At 35.3% G+C, this 24268-nt stretch overlaps 3 protein-coding genes across 5 annotated transcripts; 2 read left to right on the forward strand and 1 right to left on the reverse strand.

Annotated features, from left to right (window-relative positions):
• The first annotated feature begins 1670 nt into the window (after positions 1-1670).
• LOC144837434 (histone-lysine N-methyltransferase NSD2-like) lies at positions 1671-24251 on the forward strand. Of its 2 annotated transcripts, none has more exons than XM_078692533.1 (16): positions 1671-1687; positions 9089-10270; positions 10406-11221; positions 11650-11792; positions 12394-12639; positions 13134-13215; positions 15300-15512; positions 15900-16100; positions 16594-16773; positions 17069-17437; positions 19670-19782; positions 20001-20276; positions 20733-20991; positions 21542-21648; positions 21929-22127; positions 22415-24251. In XM_078692533.1, the coding sequence occupies exons 2-16, from the start codon at positions 9121-9123 to the stop codon at positions 23125-23127; spliced, it is 5067 nt and encodes a 1688-aa protein (XP_078548659.1). In that variant the 5' UTR covers positions 1671-1687; positions 9089-9120; the 3' UTR covers positions 23128-24251. The 2 variants fall into 2 exon arrangements, with proteins under 2 accessions (XP_078548659.1, XP_078548658.1); XM_078692532.1 differs by lacking the exon at positions 1671-1687 and adding an exon at positions 8189-8291.
• Positions 2771-3976, forward strand: LOC144838378 (G-protein coupled receptor 83-like). The gene has a single exon (XM_078693717.1). The coding sequence runs from the start codon at positions 2771-2773 to the stop codon at positions 3974-3976; it is 1206 nt and encodes a 401-aa protein (XP_078549843.1).
• LOC144837548 (uncharacterized) lies at positions 4839-7845 on the reverse strand. 2 transcript variants are annotated; one of them, XM_078692718.1, is made up of 4 exons: positions 7741-7845; positions 7050-7344; positions 6303-6845; positions 4839-5759 (listed from the first exon to the last, which is right to left on the reverse strand). In XM_078692718.1, exons 2-4 carry the CDS (start codon positions 7338-7340, stop codon positions 5730-5732), a joined length of 864 nt encoding a protein of 287 aa, XP_078548844.1. In that variant the 5' UTR covers positions 7341-7344; positions 7741-7845; the 3' UTR covers positions 4839-5729. The 2 variants fall into 2 exon arrangements, with proteins under 2 accessions (XP_078548844.1, XP_078548845.1); XM_078692719.1 differs by lacking the exon at positions 7741-7845 and adding an exon at positions 7489-7504.
• Positions 24252-24268: the final 17 nt, after the last annotated feature.

Below are 24268 nucleotides of genomic sequence, written 5' to 3' on the forward strand. Positions count from 1 at the left end.
GATTGGTTTTGGCAGGTAGACCTAACATAATTGTTTTTCCCAATAAAAATAGAAGATGGTATATCCAGACACAATTTGACCACTACTAATTAATATACACCTCAATTCATTAATGCGTTTCACTGTAACTCGAAAATGTAGTTATTAAGTCACGCGTTGGAAAGTGATGACAAGGATATGAACGAAAAGTGTTATTTGAGTTCTCTTCTTTAGCCTGACGAACAATGCAATCACAACTTCCAAAATTAACTATGTTTATATTGTTTGAGACTCCGTTTACTTTGTATAAGTTTATTAGATAAACTTAATCAATCTCTACTGTCATTTAACGCACGTGCAATATTGATTATCTCCAAAAGGTTGATCAGGTATTCACCCTTCGGTCGTATGGTTACTTTTTTTTGTTTATATTGTTTATAAATCGTACAATTTAGTATTTACCAATTTTGTATTTTTAACTTCGCAGATTTAAGTTGATACATACCGTCTGTTTTATACAGATACACTTTTCGAAAAACTTTTAAATGTAATACTTAAGCCTCTACAAGTTTAGTGCACCATAGCCCAATTTTATTTATAAAACTTGTTTTATTTAATTTAATGATAAATACATTGGGAATATCGTGGAGACATGCATATGTTCAGTTGGGGAAGGTATGCGAGGGTACGTTTCACACGTAGGGCGTAAGACTGGCAAGCGGTAAGGTAATGCCTAGGTGTTCACACGTGCGGCGTTCGTTATATGAATGAATAGCAAAACACAGAAGTCCAAGTATCGTTTACGTTTTAGGGTGCGTACGTGTGAACAGGCTTTAAGAAATATCAGATCGGATTTTGAAGCAATTGCTCCGCTGTTTTTGCAATGTAGGTATGTACTACTAAACATCTTTATGAATACATTACAGTATACTAGCGTATAATAACAAAACAAAAAGTGTTAGTTACCACGAAAGAATTCATCGTCGGGGTTGTTTAGCTGACACTTTTGGCTCAACCTCTGCTCTATGTTTATATTCTCCAATAATGTTATTTTAGAGCAAGTGGTTGGCTGTGATATTTTCTGTTATTTTAAGTATGATGAATCGTATCAATACGTGTTGAAATAGTCACGATTTATTAAATGGAGCTTAACCCAATATAAAGTTGAAGCCCTTCTCCAAATAATCTATACCAAATTATCATATACAGTTCACCGATTTAGTCAATGGTATAGTAATGGTCAATTTGTATCTGCCTGACACAAATTATTTAATTTTTTGTACGCCTATTCCTTGTTCCGTATCGTGTATACCCGCTCTCGCAAAATGAAGTTAAATAATTATTAATAATTTAATTATAATGGTAAATATGTATTTCTAATTCGTTGCTGTCCAGCAGGTAATTTTACGATCATGCAATGGTAGTAAGTAAAAAAATCGTCATAAATCGTGTTTTGTTGTATTTGACTGAATGTAACAGTTGTGGTAATGTATAGATTTTGCGATTAAAATGTTATACATTAGTCCCAGGCAATCACTAAGGCGGATGAATCTGAAGCGTAGCCTGAATTTCAAAAGATTGTGGAATTCGGGGCCACCTGGACTTGACCAACTAGTACTGAGTACGGAGTACTAACTGTAGACCTACTGTAGTGTCACTAGACATGAAAAACAAGCAAAGCAACACCAATAGTTGAACAGGAAAAGAGGTATATTAAGTATTTTAACTAAATAAACGATTTATCATCTTGTTAGCGAATTTGTATACTATAGACTTGGCCTCGTATGGCTGAAAACATGCATTGAATCTTAGGCCGTATGATAAAAATAAGCCAAAACATCGCGACCACATAAAACTTGCCTTAATCCTCGACGAACGTCTTGCGAATAATAGACCTAAGACCGAATTGTTTTTATATTCTTTTAAATAAGTTCGTCAACATTACACATAGTTCAATCATCTACACGAGTTATTTTATTTTATATTATTAATGAAACAATACATTATGAATTAAAGTTCCAGAAACATTCTACAAATTCGTTTCTAAATTACAGTAAAACCCCTCCTTTAGAACACCCTTATTCGACAGACTCCTCTATTAAGGGGACACTTTCCCGTGAAACGAAACAGGGTAAATATGTTAATATTATACGACCAACTCCTATTCACGGGCCACGATTTCTTGCCACCTCACTCATGTACAATATGGATGAAATAAAACATAAAACATGTTGTTTGACAATTAATTTAGCTATCTAGTTATATAGCGACAGTGATAGGTTACATTTGTTTCTTAGCACCTATCAATTAAGTAAAGAATGTTGTCTAAAGTAACGAATTCCTTGTTTGACGTAATTGTTTTCTTCCAAACAACTTGTCAAATTCATTTGTCTTGTCACTCGCAACTGATGCGGATGCACACTGACTGACTGAGAGACGAAACACGGTGTTTAATATTTCCTTCAACGTAAGTTTATTAATATTTTTATTATATTCTATTGATTGATACTTCAGTATATTAGCCTATCCTATCCTATCCTACAGTAAACAATATTGTACGAGGCATATAAACGTCAGCCGTTCAGGACAAGCTTAGATTTTAGTCTAGTTTGCAGGCCTACCTGTTCTTGCAAGGAACGGATATTTTTACGACTGATAGGCTACAGGAGGTACACACGAGTTTGACTAGGAATATCGAGTATTTCTTTTGTGCTAACTGTTTTTACAATGGGATTTTAGTAAATGCAAATTGTCTTACATTTTCTTTAATCAATAGCCACCAAATCCAAAGATGATGCCAATTTTCTTGAACAGTTTCTTTGGTCTCGACTCTACCACCAACCAGATCGATGGAGACGACATTCATTCTGACAAAAACACCACCGAAGAAATTTCTTACGCCAACTATGATAGCCACCTAGATGCAGAATTCGACGACCTCTTGGAAAATTATAAGGACGACATTAATGCGCAAACTCCAATACTGGCGTACAGAAATGACGTCAGAGTTGTCATCAACGTCGCTTATATTATACTCATCGTCATCTCTTTAGTCGGCAACACTCTGGTGTGCGTCGTGATGACCAGAAGTAGTAAAATCCGTAACGTCACCAATTTCTTTCTAGCGAACCAAGCATTTTCTGACATCATCGTGACGTTGTTCAACATCCCTCTGGTGTTGACGCGTAATCTATCGGACGCTTGGCCGTACGGTCGATTCATGTGTTACATAACAGATTATATTATTCAAGTTTCTACATTTGTGTCCAGCTTGACATTAACAGCTATCGCCGTGGATCGACACCAGGTTATTGTGCATCCTCTTCGCCCAAGGATTGATGTCAACTTTGCATTCGTGATCAGTTGCATTATCTGGGCGTTTTCGCTCATTCTATCACTTCCCAACGCAGTTTTCAGAAAGTTACACCACTGGGAAACGCTATTACAATCCGGCTACAAATGCATCGCATCTTATCCAGATCCAAGCGACCTTTACAGAAGAGTATTCGTCTTGTCTTCGATAATCCTGCGATATGTAATCCCTTTGATTATCATACTCACCATGAATCGTCTGATCGCTTTAGCTTTACGCGGTAGAATGACAATCGAACACTTGACGGCATCGCAGCAGACTATAAAAGACAAATGCCATCGCAGAACTACAATCATGCTCATACTGGTGGTGGTTGTATTTGGTGTAACATGGTTCCCGCTCAATGTCTACATAATTCTAGTGCTTTTTTATGAGTCACTTCACGACAATGCGATGTACTTGATTTTGTATTATTTGGCCATGATCGGTATTACCGTTAACCCTTTTCTTTACTGCTGGCTAAACGCGAAATTCAGATCGGAATTGAAATCGATGTTGCGCATAAAAGAAGTTCCGAAGACAGTGACGTCAAATGTTAAAGAAAGTAGTGGTGTTAACTCAACGAAAAATAAAGGAAATGACACGAATGCTGTTCAGTCAAACCATGGACCTATAAATTTATAGGTCCATGGTCAAACAGTCAAGCAATGAATAGAATAAAATGAAATTATTGAACAGAATGACACATATATTTGTGGAACTTCGTTCTAAATTGTGAAAATGGTGATGTAGATCGAAGGTGATCTAGATACTTTGAATACAAGGTTTGTTATAAAAAGAACCGTCAGGCATTTTATTAGCCGCAAAATATTGCTGGAATTGTCATTTTATAAAAAATATGAACTGTATTAGTTGTAGAACTCATACGTGAACGTTTTTCTATCTAGAAAGGTCCTGACGTACTATGTACTATGTATAAATCCTTTTTCATGTTAGATCGTATGAGATATTATACGGAATTGCTTATATTACATTGATAAACACCAATTTACACAGACGAGCGGTAACGGTAAGCGGAAAGCTTATCACGTATACTCTGTATCTATCCTGAGCGGAAACCGCACGTCCGCTCCGCGTTGTGTGTCATAAAATGGTCATAAAATATTATTCTATATTTGTATTACCGTTACCGCTCGTCTGTGTAAATTGGCCTTAAGTTAATATCCAAATATAGTATGTTCATTCTTTTAACTAAATATATATGCACTTCTGTGATTTACACACACACACAGGACATTTATTTTCTTCACAATTAAACCAATTCTTTATTAATTGTATAGATGTAGATAATTTCATTAAAATTGTATCATAAATACTGTGATTTTAACTAAATAATGTAAAATATTAATAAAAATGTTTGTGATTCACTGGTTAAACCATTATTTTCTCCATAGTTAAACCAATTCTTTATTTGTATAGATGTAGATAATGTCATTTAAAATTGTATCACATACTGTGTTATTATTAAAACAAAACAGAATGCAAATTAATTTCTACCTCTTTATTGGTTATTAGTGTAATCAACATTACAAAATAGAGTACAAATCTAAAATATTGTGACTCTGTGCATGTCCCAACTTTTATATTTAAATTATAAAACACAAGGCACATCCAGGTATTTAAAAAAATAAAATATATAATTACTTTGGTAATTATATTATAGGAGGGAGAGATAGACACTCAGGACCCAGCACCTTTTTTTTAGCCCCAAAAACATTCTAAAAAATCACAATTGTTTCTAAATTCTTTGACCTTTGCATTCAAGTAGACTCATGCTTATTATTCTAACACTGATATTGCTAACATATCTCTAACCTTCTAAACATTATCTTCTATACTTATATACTAATATTTTAGAAACATAAATAAATAATATACAATTCATTTTGTAAGTTATATATAAGTCACTAATTTTATTATTAAAACCCGTTTTTTAAAACACAATTTGTCAACAAAACTATGCAAAATAATATTAAAAGAATATAAAATTATTCATTTGAGTGTAATATGAAAATGGCAAGACTATTTCACAGTGAATACTAAAGCCACACTCTAAAATTGACTTTTTCATTTTACCAAACTTACTATAAAACGTATTAAAATATTCTCGCCAACAAATTCTATAAAATTTCGTACATAAATATATATCTTTGCTCTGTTCATATCTTTATAAAAATGTCTTAAGAACTGTGTCCACACTATCAAACTAATTTTTAAAAAAAAGTGTGATGTGCCCAAATATGGTAGTGATATGACATCATCATGTTCATATATGGGCACATCACATTTCTTTGTGTAGTGTAGAGTGTAGACAGAGCTTTAGTAATGCTTTTAAGTACATTACAACAATCTGTCCTCATGTCTGCACATCAAATGGTTATTCCTCTTTCGAAGCAAATTCCCACATCTAAAAAATAATTTGGAATATTTATATATAAGTAGTGAATAAAAAATGTTTAAATTTAAAACAGCCATCCAGAGATATAATATGCACATTCTAAATTTTAAGTAATACTCATCCAAAATCAGTGAAGGATTCAGTGACCGTATTCACCACTTAAGTTATATATTTCCCTTAAATTTAAGTTTTTCACTTAATTCAATAAGTATTTCCCTTAAATTGTATTCAATTTGATATGAGATTTTGTTTAAATGTTAAGTGTTTCCCTTAGCCTAAGTGTGAATGGTGAATATGGCCACTGGATTTTAAATTAGAGGGAAAGGAGGAGGGGTGGGGGGAAGGGAAACTTAAAGGGTGGCCCCGGGTTTAAAATTACTATACTACTAATTACTATAAAACACCTTTGCAACAGCATTTGACAATTTATTTTTGAAAGAAAAATAAGTTGCCTTTGATTGCTGCAATATTTTATAATAAACAGTTTTCAAAGCTGTCAAAAATTACCAATTCTCACAAGGTTGATTGAGGCCTAAAAATGTATCAACTTACTGGTTCTTTAATCTTCCAAGTACCCGCATCTTTCTTGTGCCATTTCAAATTAACCATTCCCTTCTTTTCGTCGAGTAACGTTGTGCATACATTGAACATGTAGCTGGAGGTCTTTGCCAAGTTGTACAAACCCTCACCATCAAGAAACTGGCCGAGGTGTTCCATGATCTCCATCGGCATTCTGCTGATAATATCCGAATCTGAAGGCGATAGCGGCGTTAGAGGTGGCTCTGGAGAGATCGGCGTTATGGGTGGTTCTGGATAAAGGGTGCTATCACCAGCAGATAACGGTGTTTTGGATTTATCTGCCTCATCGACTGCATCACTTTTTTCTTGCGATTCTTTCTTCTCTTTGTTAGCTTTCTCATCTTTTTTTCTTTGTTGAAGCTCTTGTATATCATCAAAGACCTTGTCAATGTGGTCTTTCTTTCTATCTCGTTCTAGTCTCCATCTACTGAGTATTGGCATACACACTTTATCGTGTAAAGAAACACCTCCTTTTTTGCTAGTGAAATGGGCATCCCAATCTTCAACTCTATATTTCTAATAAATAAACATTTTTATAGTAAAAAATAATTTTTTTAAATTCAAAGATAAATCTTGGTTTTTTGATTGACCAATCAATAAGAATAATATAAATGATGATGTTGATGATGATGTTGATGACGACGACGATGACATAGTAATCAATGACAATTAGGACTAAAACAGAAAGTTTTTTTTTTCAAAAATGAATTAATACATTACCTGACCACATTGTATCACAAATGCAGGACATGATTGCATATGTCTCACTTGCAAGCACCGAACCACTGACATTGGACAACCACAAAGGGCACTTAAGCACGCTACTCTTTCGTAAGGACACAGGATTTTATGTTCCGAAAGCTTACACTTGTGGAATTTAGCACCACAGTCTAGGTCACAACTTAGCATTGAGCATGATTTGCCAGGCTGTGGATCTACTTCACAATTGTAGTTGTAGCATTGATCACAGTGACTATGTGGGCCAGATAGTTCATCTATTTTCGATGCCATGTTTCTAACAAAATAAAATACGATAAAAACAATAACATAAATTAGTTTTTTTGTTAAATTACAATAAATTATTAAATATAATCTAATTTATAATTTCATTTGGAAAAACAAGGCGTTATTCACAAAAGAATCAATATCTTATACATAACATAAATTATGGCTGCATTCATTTTCTGTGTGTTCATACTTCCTTGGTTCTTGTACAGGGGCGAAATGACTCACCTACTCGAAAAAGGTGTAAAAATCCGGCGGCTGGTCAGAAGGTTTTTTTAGAGGCCTAGGCCTGACCCTACCCTCGGCCACAAAAAGCCAGATAAGACAACAATGGTATATGAATCAAATCATAGTAATATCTTTTTGATTTTTATTCTATCAGTTCTAACAACACTTATTTATTTACCCAATAAAACCTTTTGATTCAATGATTGTGTCTTTAGTGTTGAACCTTTTCGCGTAAAAAATATAAACACCGGCCTTTTCCGCGAGGGGAACTCAGTAATACGGTGATATACAGCCATGTTAATTTAGCTAGATAAGGGTGAGTTTGTATGGTAGATCACCTCTTGGTGGATGTCATTGCAATAATTATTTTAGATAATATGTAACCTTTAACCTTAACGTATCGTCATAACATTAAAAACGGTATATTTTACGAATTTATAATATTGTAAATTTAATAATACTTATTTTGTATAAATTTGATATAAAACTGTGTTTTTTATAGTGACATGCAGATTATATATTTTATGAAATATTTAGTTTTGGAACAACTCGGCTATTTCCGCATTGAATCGTAATTATTCGTACATATTCGTTGTCCAATGAAATTAGAAAGATTTTGGCGCCGTGCCCTATCGGATTATGTTCGGTTCTATGGGAGAGTTCTTTCTTGTGTACGAGGTAGAAAATATCGAAGCTGAAAATCTTTCAAATATTGTTATATTTCAGCAGGTTAGCAATATATTCACTATGATATTATTAAACTGAATACAGTTTTGTTGTCGTGTAAATTGCAGTAAATCATTGTAGTATAGAAATTTGTAGTTTAGCTGTAAATAAGCAAAATAAGTCCAAATTTTATTCAAGCATGTTATCAAGATGGCCGAATTTCTCAACAGTTCATGCAAACATTTTTGCTCTGTTTACTGTTTTCCCACGAAATTGAAACGATACTAGCAATTAACTACACCAAATTATACTTCACATTTGTAGTAACAATTCTAACTATGATTATTTGCAATTGGTGGTTAATAACATATATTATTAAGGCATAATTTTGCAGCCAATTTTGTGAGTTTTCCATTAATTATATTTTTTTACCCAAATCAAGTGATTTTCAACTCAACTTTTTAATAATTAACATGGAAGTTTGGATTTATTCATATAGATTTATCAACTGGATTGTTGCTTTATATATTTATAATAATTATCTTGAAAAAATCAGCATTTTTATTTTTTATTTTTGTAAGAGAATTCTAAAAGTATATTGTATTTGTTTAGCTTCCTCATTCAGGCAGAGTGTAGCCTAGACCTAGCCTAGGCTTATGTATGCTACTGTATAGCCTGCATAGTGGGTATCATTTTTCCACTTTGCAATCTAACTACGAGGCCTTTTTATTTGCATTTTGTTTATTTAGAAATTATATAATATTTAATGTCGCATCAATCATTCATAGTTTTATGTGACATACCGTAATAAACATTTTTAATTTAATAAAAAATAAAATCTTTATATTTTTGTACTATAGGTAGCAGCCAATTATTTCTGTAATTGATATGCATGGGAACAACTTCATCAAATACATCAGTTGCTGATACAATCACTAATACCAATGTAAACAACATGAATCCTGGTGAACATCGAAACCCATTGCCACCAATACCACCGCTGTACAGCAGTGTTGAATCACCTCAACGACAAACCTACAGCCCATCTGGAACTCACACAATGTCATCGATGCCACCGTACAGTCAAAGCCCTCAGGGGTTTGGTCACATTCCAGTTAACCCGGTACCGGGTCCTACGTATCACAAAATAGCGCAACCTCTTCACCAACAGGAGACTGGACAACAACCTGTCTATCCGCAATATCCTCAGGCATATTCCCAAGGGCCATATCCACCTCAGTCGTATGGACAACAATATTATCCACCGCCCTCTGGTTACCAACAACCTTATTCTAATCCAATGCATCCCATGAGTCAACAGTACATAGCCCAACCAATGCCGTATCAACAACCAAGTCAAAGGTATGAGCAGACGTATAATAGACATTTTCAACCAGACCAGAGACCTACTATGTCTGGCTACCCTCAACCATCAGCAACTCAACCTTCTGGCCACCCCACTGTTCAACACCCAGTACCGCAGATGGCAACAGCGCAGCAGGTACCTTACCAACCCTATTCAACGTACCCACCGACTTCCCAAAATCCACCAAAATCGGTTCCTCCATCAAATTTACCACCACCACCAGCAGCAGCAGAAAGTGAAGAAATTGGGACTGAGAAAATTCAGTCAGAATCTGTTGATCCAGTACAAGAACAACAGCCATCAAAGTCGGAACCTTCTCCAGATGCCAAAGGTGATCAAAGCGATTCCAAAAGCTCTGCGGAGGAGAATGAGGAAGGAAAAGACAAATCTGAGGAAAAGTCATCAGATTCGCAGTCCGATGATAGCAAGGAGGCAACAGCCTTAACCGTGGCTCAAAAGAAAGAGACTGTTAAAGCCGGAAAGTCTGCACTTCTGAAACAAGCCGTAGCAGGCGCTGCAGCAACTGGTGCCAACCTGATGCCAGTGGTAGGATTTGATGAGAAGCCTTGCGAGTGGTTGGTTGGTGATCTTGTTTGGTCTAAAGTAAGTGGGCATCCATGGTGGCCATGCATGGTGGCTTATGATCCAAATCTTGGAATATATACAAGAATGAAAGGCAAGTCATTTCTGCCATATTTTTTATCTATGTCAGTTTGTATGTTATTAAACTCTTGTACTATGCTTGAAACAAATCAAATTGAGACCTAAAATATTATACATTAAACATTAATGATATCCATTGCTTTTGTAGGTGGTGGTGTAAAGAGTTACAGAATGTACCACGTTCAATTTTTTGGTGAGGTGCCAGAAAGAGGCTGGGTTAGCGGAGCAAGTATGCGCAAATTCGCAAGTAGAGAACAATACGATTCTCTTATAAAAGAACTTGTGGCTAAAATAAAAAACAAAACTGATAGGCAGAGGGTGTTACAGAAGAACTCGTTAAAGCCAAACCGAAAGCCAGCTTGGGATGTAGCCGTCACTGAGTGCGTACGGGCGCTTCCTATGAGCAGACATGAGCGTAAACTAAACTTCACATTTAAGTATGAAATGCCAAAAGCAGGGTTAGGTAGTGCAACTACAGAAGAAATTGATATCGTATCTCTTGGAGACTCACCAAAAATGAAAGCAAAACGAGCTTACAAAAAACATCAGGACGACGAAGCTGCTGCTGTATCCACATCGATTCCGTTAGTGCCAAAGAAATCCACCAATGAGAAATCTCAGGAAGAAGAGAAAAGTCAGACTTCGGATTTGGAAGAATCTGCCACGGATCAGGTTACTACGCCATTGCCCATTAAACAGAAGCGGCAGTATAAAAAGAAATTAAAAGTATCTGAGGAAGATGCATCGTCCGAGGCTGAATCTCCTACTAAGAAGAAGAGGGGTAGAAAACCTTTGCCGTTTGTGGAGTACAGCAAGGTTTTTTGGGATGAAGTGGAGAAGGAAAATCCAGGAGTAGGTAAAAAGGGAATTTATACAATCCTGGAGGAAAAATGGGACGCTCTGCCAGAAGATGAGAAAGCGCAATATAATCCCACACCAGTCAAACCAGTTCCTGAGAAAAAGAGTGAGTGTATTTTGTTGTTAAATTAAATAAAACATATTTTAAGATTGTGATAAATTAAATGTATTATTGTGATAATGTATTTTGTTACAGAAAGGGTTGTAGAGTCATTTTCAGTTTCTTTCTGATTTCATATTGATCTTCACAGATGCTTTCATTTATTACTTATCTACAGTACATTGTAGTGTGCTTACTTCATTACAGTAAAACATAAGTTATAATACACTGCAGCAGAATGATACAGCTAGATTGACAGAGTTTCATTGAGTTGACTTTTCTCCATTAAATACTTTGCTTGGCTATATTATATAATATATAATAAATTTTTATTATCATGTACTATATTTGTAATTGTATTCAATAAAGTTTAATTATCATGTACTGTACTATATTTGTATTCAATAAAGTTTAATTATCATTCGTCTCGACAGGGAAACAAAGAGAAGATGATAGCGATGGTAAGCCTGTGACTCCAACGAAGAGATCCAAACGTGAATCACGGCCTTCTCTCAAGATGCAAGAAGCAGACTTTGACAGTATTGGATTTTCACCTGAAATGGCTAAAACTTTAAAGGTACAATCTTGAAATAATTTAAATTTCTTTATATTAGAGCTAAGAGAAGTTTTCTTTTTGTTGATCCAATAGAAGGAAAGTACTAAAAATGATACTTACATTGCAAGTACCATTTTTATTGTTTTCTTTCTATTGGATCAACAAAGTAAGTTACCAATGTTTTTAGTACTTTCAATCTTTTGGATCAACAAAAATGAAAAATTCTCTTTAAAGGTACAGATAATTACACAATTTAAATGGGTTTAATTTGAGAAAAGATCTTCAACTTTGGTGCCATACTTTCACCAGTATGATGAAATCCAACTCCTTTTTTAGAAATGTCCCCATGATGGATAAAGATATTGAAGTATATCATAGCTTGGTTCCCACTAGAAGTAGAATGCAACTCAACAAGCAATTTAAGCAATCACAAGCGATTAATTATTCAAAACTGTCCCTTGTCATTGGTCATTGCATGGTATTGTACCCCAACTAATATTATCTTGTACAGGTATTTACAGGCCTCGACCTAGTGTATATTAAACCCAAAATGAAGTTATACCTGTATCAGTTCAGTTCCACTACAATAAATTTAGTAACAACTTGAAAATATTATTTTTAGGCTAAGGAAAAGCAAGAGACGCCAAAAGAGAAGCCTGGTAAACAACAAGCTACCGCTACCCCCAGTCAAAAGACAAAGACTCCTTCGACGAAACGACAAAAAGCAACGGCGGTAAAAGAACCCATTAAACCTGTAGAAAGCATTCCAAAATCAGATAGTGTCATTCCTCCTGATGTTATTACTTACGATCCATCCAAGAAAAGCAGAAAAAGAAAATCCAAGAAATTAGTTGAACCTTCAATAGAGGTCAGTAAGAGATAAATTTGTTATAAAATAAAAGTTCAGCAGATTATATTGTTTAGAGAATGATGATGTAATTTGATCAAATTTAGGCTATAGTGTTAATGCCCTTTTGTTTTGTTTGTGGCTTTAAGGCCAATTTACACAGACTAGCGTTAACAGTAATAAAAAATATAGAATCTATGTTATTCCTTATGACCATTTACACACAACGCGGAGTGGACGGGCAATTTCCGCTCAGGATAGATACAGATTTTACGTGAGACAAGCTATGAGGTTTTCCATTTACTGTTACCGCTCAATTGTGTAAATTGGCCTTTAGTTTTCTTGCTTTTTAAAATAGGAATCCTTAAATTCCATATTTAAGGGGCTATGTTTCTTATCACTTAAAAAAGTCATTAAACAAACCAAGTTTTACACACAGCAGTCCTAATTTACAATTTATTACTAATTTTTATTAGAAATTTTTAAAAAGGTGGATATTTCTCTTTTTAACGTAGGCTAACCAACAAGCAACAGAAAAGGAAAAACCGGCTGGTGCAGTGGAGGCTAATACCATTGAGAACAGTAATCCAGCTAGTGGTAAATGAATATTTCTTGCATTTAAATAAACTAAATATTGTTCATTCATAACTCCTTTAACTTAATTCGGAATTCGCTTGTTTTAAGTATATATAATATAAAAACCTACGTACACAATATTAAAAAAAAAAGTGTATATTTATATATTTTTTGAGCATTTGTACATTAATTAAATGTAAATAATGTATAAAGTTAATATATTAATATTTTGTAATAGAGTAAGTATGGTAGTGAGGAAAAATTTACATTTTTAGGATTGTAATATAAAATTTAAAATAGAACATTTCTTTTGTAAACTGTAGATTTTAACCAATTGTCTTTCTAAAAAACATTTTAGTCTTTTAGACGTATGTATGCCAAAACAAAATTTAGATTTAGTTGATGAGGAGGGTAGTGGTTAATCCCTTTCCTTTCACTTGGAATCAAAAACTAAATTCTAACCAGAACACATTGAAAATAAGTTTTTAATTTGTATATCATACACTTTGAATATTTTTAAAATGATTTACAATATATTGACAATCATAAATAAATAAATAGAATCCTTCTACATTAATATACATTGTTCTCTATTTTAGTTTAATATTTCAGTATTACTTTTTATTTAGTAGCTTAGGTATTTTACCATTTTAATTTATATCAAGTATAGTAGAATCTAAGATCGGCTTTAGTTGAAGATGCAAACCTATCACTTTAGTTCAAATAACCAAACCTGTATTGTGCATGTTTAAAAGAATTTGAGTGCTATTTTGTTTCTAAATTACTTTTTAAATATCACATTCTAATTTCATTTTCTAGAAGTTTTGAGGTCTTTAGGTCCGGGACAAGACAAAATTAAGTCTAGTGTTTAACATAGTCAATAGATTAATGTCCAGTAGTAGTTACTGTAGCTCCATGCACATTGAAGTTTGTATGAAACTACCTAAATATTTACCTATAAATGTAACCACAGTACCTTTTATTTACCTAAGTCAAGTTATAACATTTGAGGTGTCTGATGATCTCAAATCCAAACTCTGGTACATGAAAGTATGATTTTTTTGAATAAATTGTATTTGTTGTGATAAGAAAAACCTAATGTGTGATGTGTCATTTATCAAGTAGCGAAGATCTCATCAGTAGTGCTACTGTTGAACATGCATGCCTTGTTTTTGAAGTTGTAACAGAGTTTGGAATTGTGTATCACTAGTAGTTATGTAATGTAGTTTTCCATGCACATCTATTTATTAGCTCATTTAATTAACATCAGGCATTCTTAATCATGTGTTTGTTTCTTATTTAAACTATTCCTTCTAATATTCTTTTCTAATAGTACTAACTAACTGCTATATATTCTAATCATTCTAAAACTGAACAACCTAGGGCTGGTGTGAAAAGGTCTTATTTTTACATGATAATGTATTCAAAGATTAAGTTTAAAAAAAATGAAATACACTATAAAGTTTGGTTCACACTAAAACTCTGTCTACACTACTGTATCAAACTTTATGTGACAACAAATGTGGTGTGCCCATAAATGGACATGTCATATCAGTGTCACTACCATATTTGAGCATATCACTACCATATTTGGGCACATCACACTAGTTTGATAGTGTAGACATACCTTAAGAAATTACTCATTAGAACCAACACTTATTGATCAAATTGCATTATTGTTACTGTATGTCTTGGTGAGAACCAAACTTTAAAGTCACTTAGCAGAAATTATAAATTGAATGTTTGCATGCAATAACAACAAATTAAACCCAACTAAAGAAACTAATGTAGTACAGTAGAACCCCTATTAATCCTCTGCATAGATGTGTTCCAAAGGAGGGGTTCCATTTAGCTCTGTCTACACTATCAAACTGTATGTGCTCATATATGGACATGGTGATGTCATATCACTACCATATTTGTGCATATCACCACCATATTTGGGCACATCACACTTTTTTGTCAAACTAGTTTGATAGTGTAGACAAAGCTTTAGTCACACTTGCTCTTCATATCAAGGTTTGTCTTCAAGACAATAATATGTTTGTATTTCAACCATGCATGTGCATTGCTAACAAACGCACCCTTCATGTATTCTTTAACAGGAGCGAGTTCGAGTGATGAAAGTCACGCCAACGGAAAGGCTACCACCACCACCGGTGCCGGCGCTTCACGTAAAGAAAACGTCTGTCAGGTGTGCGAGACACCTGGGGAATTGTTACTATGCGAGGGCAGCTGTTGTGGAGCATTTCATCTTGACTGCATCGGTCTTGGCGTTATGCCTACGGGTACATTTAAATGTGATGAGTGTATATCTGGTAGGTAGAACATTTCGAACTATGTATTAAATATTTAAATGTAACAATGCATTCAAAAGACTATTATCTTGCTCTTGTAAACACTAAGAGAGTTTTTGCTTGTATTCTCATTCATTCAATCTTTTATTTCGGAATTCTCTGGTCCATATAAAGTAAATATTACATATAAATTAATTTTTAAAAAAAAAGGTGTCCTGGGACTTTCTGGCGAGCTCGCATACATAAAAAGATGTCCGTACATTGTTATAAAAATCATGATTGTTGTATGTGCTATGTCATTTCATCACTACAGGCAAGAATAGCAGATACAGTAGCTTGTCACAATCCCTGTCTTTATTATTGATATTTTAATTTTCTCAATAATTCTACATAATTTACATATTCCAGGTGTTCATTGCTGTTTTATATGCAAGAAAGGTGATGATACCGTTAAAAGGTGCAATGTATCGGTATGTGGTAAATTCTACCACGAGTTGTGTGTCAAGACATTCCCGCAGGCAAGGTTTGATAATCGAGGATTCATCTGCCCTCTACACACCTGCACAGCATGTGCTGCTGAGAACCCAAAAAATATCAAAGCTTCTAAAGGTACATTTTCATTAATGGTTTTTTTTTTCTTTATTGACAATAGTAAGCTTTCGTTTTTAGGTTGGTATAGACAAACCATGATTAATAAATAATATCCTGGATTTATATAGCGCCTAATGTTGTGAAACCTCTAAGCACTGAACATTATTTTGGATCAAACACGTATGGAAACATACTCCCATAATGCAGCTAGTAATCCGTGCAAAGTTTTGTCTTGATGTAACCGGGTTCCCATTTATGCGCCTGGGTGGAGAGAGGCAAACGTAAGTAAAGTATCTTGCCTAAGGATACAAGCAATGCGGGGAGAGTTGGATTCAAACTTCGATCTCACGATCAGTAGTCGAATGTCCAACACACTGCGCCACACGCCCTTACCTGAACGTTAAATTAACCAAATGCATAATGAACAAAATGGTGTATAGGCATGTGTAGATTAAAATTACCATTTCTGTCCTATCAAAACAAAAACTTTGTATAATTTTTTAAATTTCAGGACGCTTGATGCGTTGTGTTCGTTGTCCAACTGCATACCATTATGGCGACTCCTGTATAGCGGCAGGAAGTATGGTGTTGGCATCAAATGCCATTGTCTGTAGTCGACATTTTCAACCAATCAAGACACAGAAACATCATTCACATGTTAGTGTTAGTTGGTGCTTCACATGTTCTAAAGGTATGAGCCAGACAGACATTTTGACTAAATTTGTTTTTGTCTGCGAAATAATTACACTTTGATGCTTATAAACTCATTTTTATGTACAAATTAATGTACAAAACACTATATGATTACATTACAATTACGATTGTAATACTGTATGTATATGTATTCATTTTAAAAGTAAGGGTGAGATTATTGTCACCCACTTGCTGACCATGGTGGTTTAGAATACTTCTTTTGTAATCATGTATGTAATATCTATTTACTCAAAACTGATTTTCTTCACAATATATCTTTATATCTGCTGTAGGTGGTAATCTACTCTGTTGTGAGAGCTGTCCTGCTGCATTTCATCCAGACTGTATTGGATACACAAGCATTCCAGACGGGCGTTGGTTCTGTCGCGATTGTAGCAATGGCAAGCGCCCTCAATACGATGACATCGTTTGGGTCAAAGTTGGAAACTACAGGTGGTGGCCAGGAAGAGTGTGCATTCCGAGAAACGTGCCGCTGAACATACAAGAGAAAACGCACCAAGTAGGAGAATTTCCTGTGCATTTTTTCGGTTCTAATGACTACTTTTGGACACATCAGGCAAGAGTTTTTGCATTTCAAGAAGGCGATAAAGGCAGTAGAGATAGCACGACTTCCAAGGGTATTGCTGCAGTATTTAAACAAGGTATGTACGCATAATGGGTACTTAAACTTAGCGCAAGAACTAGTAAGTAGTACTAATGTATATTCATGGTCCTTGCCATGAATGAATATTCCAACTGTATTAAGTAGCCTAGAGTTGGTGGCAATTCGCCTAGAGTAGGTGGCACGTAGCTTAGAGTTGGTGGCAAGTAGCCTAGAATGGGTAGCAATTCGCCTAGAGTTGGTGGCAAGTAGCCTAGAGTTGGTGGCAAGTAGCCTAGAGTGGGTGGCAAGTAGCCTAGAGTTGGTGGCAAGTAGCCTAGAGTGGGTGGCAAGTAGCCTAGAGTGGGTGGCAATTCACCTAGATTTGGTGGCAAGTAGCCTAGAGTGGGTGGCAAGTAGTCTAGAGTGGGTGTCAAGCAGCCTAGAGTGGGTGGCAAGTAGCTTAGAGTTGATGACAAGTAGCAGGGCATCATTTATAAGGAGCGACCGCGCTCCTCCGCGCTCCTCAACAGGCTTCGAGGAGAGCAATTTATCGCGCTCCTTAATTTTCAAAATAGAGCCTAGCTTTTGACAGTGTTGATTTTTCTGTCAAGAGGCCTAAAAACACGTGGATTTTTAAAAGTTAAAACCAATCTAGGCCTAGGCTAATAATATATAAGCTAAGTTATAAAGCTACAAGCCTAATGGCAGTCCCTCGTTTTTAAGGATCGCGAGCGCGATCGCAATCAACAACCTTCGAAAAGGAGAGCAATTCATCGCGCTCCATCTCACAGTGCGAGGTACCAACAAAGGGGATTCCCCTGCCTGCGCGCATTCAAGGGCGAGTTTACTTCATCGCCTCATAGTGCAACCAGTACGGTGTCATAGAAACACCTCCTTTACAGGAAGATCATGTCCCAACCAATAATTTTTCCCTTTATGTTTTTATGGAACGAGTTAATAAAATATATTTAATTTTAAAAGGAAACATTAATATAGGAGGCCTAAATATAATGTTTATTATTTAAAAAAGCTTAGCTGCTGGTTGCTTTAATTATGTCATTTTGAAGATGGATTATTTCTTCGAAAGTTCTAACCAATTTTGGTCACTCAAATCCTCCTCAAAACACGTGCTGATGTGTGACGTCAGCATCTTCTAGAAGCTCTCTCAGTCCTCCCCTATTGTGCGTGCGCCCATGTGTGACACATGTAAACACGATCAAATATCTTCCTTAATTATTTTAAAATGACACTTTGTAACTTATTATCAATATTTTAATGGCTGTTGCATGTTAGAATTGTATAATTTATGAATTGCAGGTAAATACTTTTCAGGTTTTCTGTCTGATTTCTAGGCCAACAAGCTAGGCTAGAAAAGCTAGGCTAAAGGCATATAGTTGGCCAGGACAGGATTCTCCAGGCTCCTGAAACCCAATCTACCCAGGCAGGCCATAAAAAAAAAATTGGCTTGAGTTTTTTGTACTGTAGAATAATACGATCCCCACGGAAAATATTGTGTGTAAAGGTGCCCGGCGGGGGGGGGGGGGGGGGGGTTATCCCCTGTCGGGCAAAAAAATGTGTACAAAAAATTAATAAGGGCCAGCCATTTTTAATAAGGGCGACCATCCTTCAACTTCAACATAAATATTTGAGGAGAGCGATTTAAAATTTTTGCAAGGAGAGCGAATTGCTCTCCTCGGTGATTTGAGGAGAGCGATTTGTTGCTCTCCTGGGTTTTGCATACGTGATGCCCTGAAGTAGCTTAGAGTGGGTGGCAAGTAGCCTGGAGTTGGTGGCAAGTAGCCTAGAGTTTGTAGAGCAAGTAACCTAGAGTGGGTGGAAAGTAACCTACAATGGGTGGCAAACAACCTACAGTGGGAGGCAAGCAGCCTAGAGTGGGTGGCAAGCAGCCTACAGTGGGTGGCAAGTAGCCTAGAGTGGGTGGCAAGCAGCCTAGAGTGGGTGGCAAGCAGCCTACAGTGGGTGGCAAGTAGCCTAGAGTGGGTGGCAAGTAGCTTAGAGTGGGTGGAAAGTAGCCTACAATGGGTGGCAAGCAGCCTAGTGTTGGTGTCAAGTAGCCTAGAGTGGGTGGCAAGTAGCCTACAGTGGGTGGCAAGTAGCCTAGAGTGGGTGGCAAGTAGCTTAGAGTGGGTGGCAAGTAGCTTAGAGTGGGTGGCAAGTAGCCTACAATGGGTGGCAAGCAGCCTAGTGTTGGTGTCAAGTAGCCTAGAGTGGGTGGCAAGTAGCCTACAGTGGGTGGCAAGTAGCCTCATAAAAATTCATTCTTTTACAGCACTTGTTGAGGCCACCGCTAATTTTAAAGAGTGGAAAGCAATGAAAGAAAAGCGTGTAGCAAAGGACAAGCAAGAGAATGACAAGAAGCCAGCTCCATTCAAGTACATTAAGGTAAGATATACCGTACCTTAATAGAAACACTGTGATTCTATTTCACCTGCAAGATACTGCTTTTTACTTATATACAGTCAAACCGGCCACTCTCCTAAAACCATTCTTGAGGTCGAAAAGGTCTCAAATTCTTTTTAATAATAAAAACATTAAAAATTTGTAACAATTATTTACATTTACAGTATAAAAGATTCTATGCAAATTTTTGTTTTTTATAGGTTAATAAACCAGTAGGCAATGTAATAAAAGCCATGCCAGCATTTGACATATCGCAGTGTCAGCCTTGCGAGTGCAAGCCCAACATGACGAACCCTTGCGGTGATGGAAGTGATTGCCTAAACCGCATGTTACAGGTAGAATGCCATCCAACGGTTTGTCCAGCAGGTGAAAATTGCCAAAATCAACGCTTTCAAAAGAGGCAGTATCCCGACTCTATTCCATTTAAAACTGGCCCAAGAGGCTGGGGACTGATGACAAAGGTCGATATAAAGAAGGTAAGTAGGTAGTGGAGTTGTAGCTTGGTGGTTAACATGCTTGCCTTCCAATCCCAAGGTCCAGGGTTCAATCCTGACCTAGTGCCAGGGTTGTAACTCACAACTCTTTCAACTCCACTCCCTAAGCCTCAAATGAGACTTAGTTTTTAAGCACGATAATGATTAAATAGTTTATCCATCCTGTAATTGGCGAGTTGCTCGCTGTTGGATGCGTATGAATTTAAAAAATAAATAAGTAAAAAAAAAAAATGAGGAAAAACATGTATACAGTGAAATCATTGGTAAAGTTTACAATAGGTCAATATCCAACTGCACTGATATCCTTTTGATTATATTCAGGGGACACTTCGTTCGATCCCAAAGGTGTCTTAATGGGGGTTCCACTGTATGTACCTTGCACACTATTTTGGTTACTTTTATGTTTGTTTTTCATATCAATATTTTATATTCTTTCAGGGTGATTTTGTTAACGAGTACGTAGGGGAACTTGTTGATGATGAAGAATGTCATCGACGAATCAGGAAAGACCACGAAGAAAACATCTCCAATTTCTACTTTCTCACTTTGGATAAAGATCGTACGATCGATGCAGGACCCAAAGGAAACATGTCACGCTTCATGAACCACTGCTGTTGGCCGAACTGTGAGACGCAGAAGTGGACGGTTAATGGCGACATCAGAGTGGGTCTGTTTGCTGTTAAAGATATAAAAGCAGGTATGATATAAAGCTCTGACTACACTGATAGTGTAGGCAGAGCTTAAGATTGTAGTTAATATTTTTATTTGGTTCAATTAAAATAAATTAACATTAGTGCAACTAAATTGTTTGTAAGATTTTGATTATTTTGAGACATAAAAATCTTTCATTAACATTAATAGTTAATTAGTATTATATTATAGTTATTTATATAGTGCTTTTCCCAAAGACCAAAGCGCTGTACAAAATATAAATCTTATATACAATAATTTACAAATCAAAAATATTACAATGACATATACTTGCTTGATACTTGCTTGATGTTATTGGGTCGGTTAGGAAGCTAAATATAGCTTATATGACCCTTCCTGTCTTCTTCCCAAAATATAGATGCTTAGGGCTCCGGGTGTACACTGTTCCAAAGTGTTTATAAATGTGAAAAAGTAAACTTGCAGTCAAGGGACTTCCAATGATCATTTAGGAGTGACTTGAATAGATTTAAATTTGGAGCTGACATTGTACAAAAAAAAAATGTAATAATTAATACGACTACTGTTTGTCTCCTCAGGCTCTGAACTCAATTTCAACTACAATCTAGATTGTTTAGGCAATGAAAAGAAAAAGTGTGAATGTGGAGCTGATAACTGTAGTGGATTTATAGGTGTACGAGCTAAGGTATGTTGACAGTTCCTAAAGCTCTGTCTACACTATCAAACTTGTTGGATGAAAAAAGTGTGATGTGCCCAAATATAGTAGTGATATGACACCATCATGTCTATATATGGGCACATCACATTTTTTTGTCACATAAAGTTTGATAGTGTAGACAGAGCAAAGGTATAAAAGTGTATGATCTTAATGTTTTGTTCACAATGGTCCTGAATGCATTCCAGTGGCCAGGGAAAACTCCAGATTTCCTACACCCTAATAACAATAATAATTTTATTTTAAACAGACCGCAGCAGCTGAAGCAACTGAAGAAAAGTTAAAAAAAGCGAAGGATAAAAAGAAAAGGAAGAAACGCAAACTAGAAGTGAAACATGAAGACTTCTGTTTCCGATGTGGCGAGGGAGGTGCTTTAATAATGTGTGATCGAAAAACGTGTCTGAAATCTTACCATTTGACCTGTTTAAAACTGGAGAAAAAGCCTTACGGTAAGGAACATTCTATCCAAAAACCTTTGTAGTGATTTAGTTTGTATTAATTGGGTAAAATCTACCCTTAAGCTCTGTCTACACAATCAAACTTTATGTGATGTGCCCATAAATGGACATGATGTTGTCATATGACTACCATATTTAAGCATATCACTACCGTATTTGGGCACATCACACCTTTTTTATCAAACTAGTTTGATAGTGTAGATAGAGCTTTAGTATTTTACCTGCATGGTCACACTCTTCAATTTAACCTCTAACTCTATTTTATTTCTCCCCACCAGGGAAATGGGATTGTCCATGGCATCATTGTGATGAATGTGGAAAGGTTGCCAAGTTACTGTGTGTAATTTGTCCCAATTCCTATTGTGATACCCACAAGGAAAATAAAAGCAAAGTTGTTGAAGGTGTAACAGTTTGTATAGAGCATTCTGATGATGAAGTTGTGCAAGAACTTTCCAAAAAAAAGGTTGATCCAAAAAATAGAAAATCGGTTGGAGAAGGTGTACCACCAGCCAAAAAAATGAAAGCAGCTGAAGAGAATAGAGATGTAATAGGTAAAGAAGACTCAACAGAAACGTCTGGAGTTACTAACGGAGATGAATCGAAAAAAGATAAAAATGAGAATGAAACTGAAAAACCATCTGGAAAGAAAAAGAAAGAGAAGAAAGAAAAACATGTTGAGGAAAAGTTGGTGAAAGAAGCAAAAACTGTTAGTAAACCTGAAAAAGGAAAACGTTCGAAAAAGGAGAAAGAAAAGTTGAAGGAGGAAAAAATCCAAAATCTGTTACAAGGTAGCAAATCATCCAAAAAGACTGATGAAGGTGAAACAAATAAAGAAAAAGTGAAAAAATCGGGTGAATCTTGGACAGGAAACGGCGTTCACAATTCTACGTCGGATGACGAGGAATTGGGGGCGCTTATCATCGACGAGGAGCCGGTTCAAGAGAGTAAAAAGAAACGAAAAAGAAAAGAAAAATCTACCTCCAAATCGTAACGGAGACAAATGTAATTTAACATCGTTGTTGACCATTCCTCCAAGTTTTATATTTTATATTTTCTAGGTTGCAAAAAATATAGGAATTATTAAATTTTCTTGTTGATAGATTGATATTGTAAATTAATTGTGAATTTATTGCGAGAAAATAAGTAGATGTTGTACGTGTTCATTCCTAATTATTGTAGTTATCCAATTGAATTTGAGGGATGTTTTATTTTTGATAAACCCTCCAAGGTAATTGAATGATCTCCTTCAATAAGTAGGTAGCTATCTCCTCTTATGTAGGTAACTGAATTGTTGTTAAACCAATGAAATGATTTTATTTTGGTGATTGAATAAATTGTGATTACTGCTACTGTATGGTATATAACTTTTTTTTACAATAAGGACTTTTTTTATTGCACGCCAAAGAACCAATGAAGCGCAGCGAGGTTTACGAACCAGTCCAATAGTTTATGTCGATGTCTGTACAAATCTGGGGTAATTGTATTACACTAGGACTATTGTTTTTGAATTTATTTATCTTCATTATCAAGCTGTTAGAATGTAATATTCTTTTTTAAAAAGAAAACTTAGAAATTTATATACCAGTTTGATTTAAAACCTATTTTTAGATGTTTATGTGTGTGTGTTTACCTACAGCTGTACCTACGAAATATGAGTAATTTTAGGGAAATATTTTATATTTTGTTATATCAAAACAATGGCTTTAAAATCGTGTGGTTACATGCTAGTCAGATTTTGATTTAGTGTTAATATTCATCTTTGTTTTTGACATAATAATTATGTATAAAAATTGTAAACATTGTTTTCCTTTTTATCATGGGATATGGAATTTGTAAGTTATTTTTAAATAATTTTAGTAATTATTGTTTATAATAGTGTCTACAAAATGGTAGTAGGTAGTCTGTCTAGAGTAAAAACAGATTATACAGTAGTAGAGAAATGAATATTCATACCTTAATGAATATTCATATGTTAAAGATTTGAATATTCATTCCTTATCTAATTATGTAAAAAAAGGTTTCTAAACCAGGTGGATTTATTTTTAAATGTTGTGTAGAAAAAAATTTGTATTTGAATAAATGAGCTGAATTAAATTATTTAATTTCTTTCTTCAAGACCCCTATCACGTGAG

This window comes from Antedon bifida, chromosome 3, assembly GCF_963402885.1.
Source record: "Antedon bifida chromosome 3, ecAntBifi1.1, whole genome shotgun sequence".
Taxonomy (NCBI): domain Eukaryota; kingdom Metazoa; phylum Echinodermata; class Crinoidea; order Comatulida; family Antedonidae; genus Antedon; species Antedon bifida.